This window comes from Asparagus officinalis, chromosome 4 (assembly GCF_001876935.1).
Source record: "Asparagus officinalis chromosome 4, Aspof.V1, whole genome shotgun sequence".
NCBI lineage: Eukaryota > Viridiplantae > Streptophyta > Magnoliopsida > Asparagales > Asparagaceae > Asparagus > Asparagus officinalis.
The window spans coordinates 55,135,254-55,142,092 of NC_033797.1; the positions used below are offsets into that span (position 1 = coordinate 55,135,254).

Consider the following 6,839-nt stretch of genomic DNA (forward strand, 5'->3'; position numbering starts at 1 on the left):
TGCACACTTGTATAGCAAAGTTTACAAGTGCTCCATTTGTGGTCGTAAAGGCCATTTAGCTAAATTTTGCTATGATGCACAAAAACATAAGAATATTAATCCTTCTTGTGCATCTCATCAAGTTTCTTCATCACATGTACACACACATGCACATGCATCTATTTCTCATCATAAGCATGCTAATGTGTATAAATGTGATCTATGTGGTCGGTTTGGCCATTTGGCAAAGTTTTGCTTTGACATGAAAAAGAATTCTAGATTGCCAAATGTTTTTCATAGACCACATGTTTGCAAAATATTTCAAGTAGACCAACATTATTTCAAAATGTTTCACATTTGCAAAATAATTTTAAAAGATCATCCATGTTTGCAAATGTTTCTAATGTTTCTCGTGCACATGTTTATGGTCAACAAAATCAAATGGGCCTCTTTCATTGCACTAATTGCAATCGGAAAGGTCATTTACACAATTTTTGTTTTGACCGTGTTCGTACACCATATGTGCCCAAGAGGGTTCATAACCCTAGGGCTTTGAGCTTGAATGATAGGGGTCATGTCCCTAGAATTTTAGTGTTCATACTTTTTCCTTTCTTGGTTTTAAAATTATGTCTTAAAATATTTTGATTATAAAAATAAATTTATAATTGATAAAATCTTTTGTTTTCATGATTATTTGTTTTGTTTTGATGAGAGGTTTGTACTTATATAACCCACCGGGTTTATTGGGTATTTACTCCCAAATCAAGTTTACCGGATGCTAAAATGATTATATGGGTTGGAACAAGCTCAAGAGCTTGATATAATTGTTGCCTCTCTTAAAAATTGTGTTTTGATTTGTTGCTTTTGAATTCATTATAATTCACTTATATGATGATATTTATGTGTTTGTGCTAATGGATCATCTATTCGTGCCTTATAATGTATTCTATAGGTGATTTGATATAGGTGATTTGATCAAGCTTTACAAAGAAAATTTTTTTTTTTGATCAAACATTGTTTTTGAATTTAAATGGTTGATTTATGATTTCATTTGGTTGATTTGTTTTCATTCGAAAACTCTTTTTGCATGATTCTCATGTTTTCTCCCTTTGGATTTCATAAATCTATTTTTTATACATAGTTTTTAGGCTTGTATTTTGAGACACCTATTTATCGTGACATATCATTATGTGCTCTCATTATCTTGTTTGTATGTGAGTGATATCTAGCATATATATCTTTCATTTATGCTTGTTCACATTTGTTTGCCGTGTTCATAATTGCGCATCTTCCATATGGTAATTTGATAGGGGGAGCAATCCTTATACTATGTGTTATACTCACCTATGCTTTATGATAGGGGGAGCTTTCGCTCTCTTATTCTTTTTGTCCCCTTTTTGATGTTGTCAAAGGAGGAGAAATATTGTTAATTGTGAGTATATTCTTTCATGTTTATATGCATGTGAATTATAAATTATATGTTCATTTCCTTCATGCATATACTTCGTTTTGTAAATTGTTTGTCATCATCAAAAAGGGGGAGATTGTTGGCCTTCTTGTTTTGATGATGTTTAACAAATAATTTATTACTAATGTTGTTTGTCTAGTATTTGTGTTTTCTTATTTATTATAGACAAACAACGTTATTGGAGGTTGGATGGATTGCGCCATAACGATCATATCAAATGGAGGTTGGCGGAATGTCGGGTTGAAGACGTACAATTTAAGTTAAAGATCAAGTTCAAGCTTCATCCGCACGTGTACCAAGTTGAGCTCATTGAAGATCACGATCAAGCTTGGGTAACTTAGTTTAGGATTTATATTATGTGTGTTAAGTACGTTAAGCTCAATATCTATACACACACATTATATTGGTTTTCATATATATATATATATATATACATATGTTTTTGGTTTTATAGTTTTCGAGTTTATATATGAAACAAATGCATAGAATTGGAAAATACTATTTTGTTTCATGTTTATATGCCTATATATGATTTCCCCTTTAACAAGCTTATATTTAATGAAATCATATTTAGTGTTTTGAATATATTGCATAGAATTGAGAAATTCTTTTTCTAACATGTTTGTTTTCATGTTTACAAACATTTCGCAAAGTTTCATCAAGTTTAGAATTGATTTGTTATGTTTAATGGAATTTACAAAATCATGTTTTCGTTCGTGCACATGTTCGTGCATGTTTTACAAAACAGATGAGTTTTCGCAAATGGGAAGTGATATTTGAAAACTTCTTTCTCTGACATGTTTACCTACATGTTTAGAAACTTCCCTCAAAATTTTACTATTTTTGGAGTTGATTTACTGTGCCTAATTGATTTTACAAAATCGTATATGTTAACAGTTTTTCAGAAACTGTAAATTTGTGTTCAAATATTTATTTCTCTCAACTGGGAAAAGATTTTTCAGAAATTCTTTCTCTGACATGTTATTCTACATGTCTAGAACATTCTCACAAAATTTCATAATTTTTGGAGTTCATTTACTATTTTAAATTGATTTTACAAAACAGCTGCGCACTGCTACAGTAATCCGGTCGACCGTACCGGTCGACCGAAGTACTGTAGCATCCGACCGTTGCTACAGTAACAGCTAGTTCTGTTTTTTGTTTATTTTAATGTTTTGGGGGTGTTTTTATTGGTTTTTGGGGTTGTTTCATGAGCCTATATATACCCCATGCCCTCATACCTCTAAGGTAACTCAAGAAATGTTTTAAACAAGTTTAAAGAGTTTTAAACAAGGGTTTAAGTGAGTTTTAGTGTTTGTTTGGTTTGAAGATTATTTTCACAAGTGGAGGAGATCATCTTCTTGTTTGGGCTTCATATCTCCATCTCTCCATCTTGATCTAGAGAAGTTTTCCTAAACTCAAGTCTAGCTTTTATTTATAATTATTTGTTGATTATCATTTCTATTAAAGCTAGTTTTATATTGAGTTTAGTTTGATTTGATTTACTCTTTGTTTGCACACACAACCATTGAGCTTATTGTATTTGCATACATTATATAATTGGGTTGTGGGATAGTGTGACATTGAGTTGAGCCTAATTGAGTTCTCACCTTGTTAGAGAGAACAATCATTTACTGTATTTATGCTTAATTGTGAGATCACTTTGTAATACACTTGTACACCGAGTGAGGAGTGTGTGGTGAGAGTCGGGGATCGTCCCAAGAGGAGTGGCGTCAGTTGACGTGCCTAGGGAGAGGTTGTAACCGAGCACTTGAGGGAGACATGGCTAGGTCCAACACTTAGTGGGTGTAGAGTGTGATTGTAAGAGTGTGAGTTGTATAATTTTCGGTTAGCTAGAAAACCGAGTGTGTAGAAGTTCCGACTTCCAAACCGGATTGTGTTAGTGGATTTCTCCCCGGGAGTGGGGAGCGGAGACGTAGGACGGAAGGTCCGAACTCCGTGATCATATTGCTTGTTTGAGTGTGCTTTGGCGTTCATTTATATTTATGTTCATATCTTATATCGCCATTGGCCATAGCTCATTATTTATATAATCCACTATTTAGTTCATATTGTTTACCCCTTGTGTTAGTCTCATATCCTTGCATATATCATATTATATATCTTTTTGGTAGGATATATTATCTTGTATTAGTTTATATATCCTTGCATATATTTCTATCATTTAGGATATATCTTGTTGTTCATATTGCTTATCCTAGCTCACATATCTTGTTGTATTTTATACTTGCTAGGATAACTTATTAATTAGTTTTTAATTGGCATTTAATCGGATTAGATTAGCATAAGACCCTAATCACCCCCCCTCTCTAGGGTCTAACAGTACTCATCCGATATCTTCTCATCAATATTCGCCAAGTCCGACAATAACTTAGTGTAGTTGTTCACATGAGCTAGCGAGGTGCCTCTGGACATCTGAAATCTGAAGAGTCTTCGTAGCAAGTGTAACCTGTTCTCAACACTCTTTGTGAGATACTTATTGTTGAGAATTTCCCACATCTTCATTGCAGACATTACCTCAATCACATCATATTTCAGCTCTTATTCTAAACAGGACCTAATCACCCCACAAGCGTTCCTATTCATCTTCTCTCATACCGCCTCTTCATATTTAGGTGGCCTCTCGTGGACCATGATGGTCTCTTCCAGATTCTGAGCATTGAGCGCATCCTGTACGTCGCTCATCCAGTCTCTTCCAGATTCTGAGCATTGAGCGCATCCTGTACGTCGCTCATCCACAAACCAAAGTTGATTTTATCGTCATACTTTACTACACTAATCTTAGTGTTCTGAAAACCAACTTGTATTGTACTCGCCATCGATTTGCTGTTTTCACCTTCTTCTCCCATTGCAAACTAACTCCAAATTGTAGAAAAAGAACAAATTTGATAGAAATTAGGAACCACCCAACTGAATCCTAGATCGGATTCCAAATAGATCTTCTATCCACACGAGGAAAGCGAAATCTCCAACGGCAACTCCTAATATTATCTCCACCGAAGCCTAGAACTCCAAGAATCAAGCTTCACACAAAAAATCTTTCTCCACCAAACTCCAAAACCCTAGATCTGAAATTTGGGCTCTGATACCACTTGTTGCGCGCAGCGAAAATTTCGACAGCACTTCGACAGCACAACAAGAGAGTCGGGTCGCAATAAGAATTCCTGTCTCACCAAGGAAATAAGAATATGAAGTGAATATCTCAACAAAGTGAGATATCGGTTCTTCCTCTCATCAGTTCTAGGACTGACCTGTCGAGGAATCCTAAAAAGCTATTACAAATCACACACAAACGATACAACCAATTTTACGTGGTTCGACAAATTGCCTACGTCCACGGGGCAAGGAGGGGGGAGATCTACTAATAGAGGGAGAGAATACAACTAGGGTTTACAATCACTCACAACCTAAACCCTCAAACAAACTATCAGATCCCTCACAATATCTCTCTACAAAAGGATGCAAAAACCCAACTTTTCCTCTGTCTTTGCACTCCTACAGCCGCCACAAAACTCCGTGCTCACCCTCAACTTCGCACGCCGCCTGCAGCTTTTTCTTTTGCTTTTGTTCCGCAGCCACACAAAAAAAACAAGTTCCTTTGCCTTTCTCTGTAGCCGCAACCCAAAGCCCTCTATGCACCGAAACCCTAAGAATAAAAAAGGAGACCTATTTATAAGCCTGGTCTTCACGCGTGCAGGGATTTGTGGTAGGCTTTGTTTTCACGTGGGTGGACCCCACAAGCCGCGTAGAAAAACTACGCGTTCACAACTATTACTGAATGATTTATTTTTGTTATTTTGTTCTTTTCTTATTCTTTTCAGAAGTTTGGTGCATTTCGGAGTAGAGGACTGGTTAAGTCGGGAACAATGGATATAGATGTATAAGTTGAATTTATTTTGGTTTTTTGAAATAAATTTCACTTTTTAATCCTTTTTTCACAGATTCTTCAATAAATGAATTCTTATAATATATTCCATAAATTTATATTTGAAAAAAAAGTAAATGTAAATGAGAGGCTTAAGTAATATCACTTGGATTTTGTTATTGTCCAAATGGTGTGCTACGGTCTAGTCATGTGCCATTAAGAGCTCAATGCATAATAATCATCAGTCGTTTAACGAGACTAGTTTAACGAGATTAAGGGAGCCTCACATCAAGTCAAATCCAACGAACTCTATCTAAGAAGTTTTTTCTTGCATCAACAATCCCAATCACTTTCACCTCTGCAATTCTCAAAGGCGATCTAATCTATTCACCAAAGGACCATAAGAACTTTTGGGAAGTTACATTAAATTCCCCATCAAATTTTTTTTATTAGACGAAACCCCCCTAAACCTTTAGAGTTATTGCACATAAACCCCCATGAACTATTTAATCTGTTGATGTTGAATTCCGATTTAATTTCCTTCACATCTAACACAACTGATCTAAAGTTGACACAGACAAAGGTCATCAAGCGAAAGATGGAAGAGCTGAAGGAGGAGGCTGCTGCATTACTGTCAATAAATAAGAAAGACATTGGCACGACTTTGAGTTTGATTGATGAAATACAACGTCTTGGGCTGGAATATCACTTTAAGGAGGAGATTAACGAGTCACTGAGACATGTTCTAGCTGAGGTTGAAGAGATCGACGATACGCATAGTGTCGCCCTTTCTTTCAGATTGCTGAGACAACAGGGATACTATGTGTCCTCAAGTGAGTATATATATATATATATAAATGCATTCAACAACACACATACTGAGTACAGGGTTGGTTTAATGTTCTTAATTTATAAGATGCAGTCAACAACAACTTCCAGAGTTGGTTCAATAATAAGGATTAAATAGAACATGTTTAGATACAAAAAGATCGAGCATGTCCTCTAGCTAGTATCGCAGAAGTTAGAATGCAAACCCCACACACAGAGAGAGAGAAAAATTCCTGTAGGAGGCTAGGGATAAGTACTCTAATCTGTTCAAAATGTCCATATCCGAAAAACAAAAGATAACCAACAAACTCAGTATGAAAGCCAATGCAACATAAGCATTTTCATCATTCAGATGATCAGTATCTCTCTAATCCTCACTTTCGCCGTTGGTGGTAGCGCTCAAGTTTGGAGTGAGTTGTTTCTCTCTATAGCAATCATGATTCCATGTTTCTTCCTGAAAACAGCTTGGGCCGATGAGAAACAGTGCGCAGAAGGTTTGAAGCAACATTATTGAAGCTTATTTTGTTGTTATAAATACCACAATTATAGAAAGAACGAAAACCAGCGAAACAATCATAAAGACACAGACATTTGATGAGGTTTGTCAGTCAATGTGATTACCTACATTCTCGGTGTGCAACCAACTGGTCAAAATTCACTAATAATTAATCAATGAAG

The 6,839-nt window shown here is 35.6% G+C and overlaps 1 protein-coding gene across 1 annotated transcript in view; it reads left to right on the forward strand.

Moving 5' to 3' along the window:
• LOC109837481 ((-)-germacrene D synthase-like) overlaps nucleotides 5,837-6,839 on the forward strand; it is a 4,981-nt gene continuing 3,978 nt past the window's right edge. Inside the window, exon 1 of the mRNA XM_020405740.1 lies at nucleotides 5,837-6,166. Within this exon, the coding sequence (XP_020261329.1) occupies nucleotides 5,851-6,166 (316 nt within the window). The 5' untranslated portion in view covers nucleotides 5,837-5,850. The remainder of the gene's footprint in view (nucleotides 6,167-6,839) is intronic.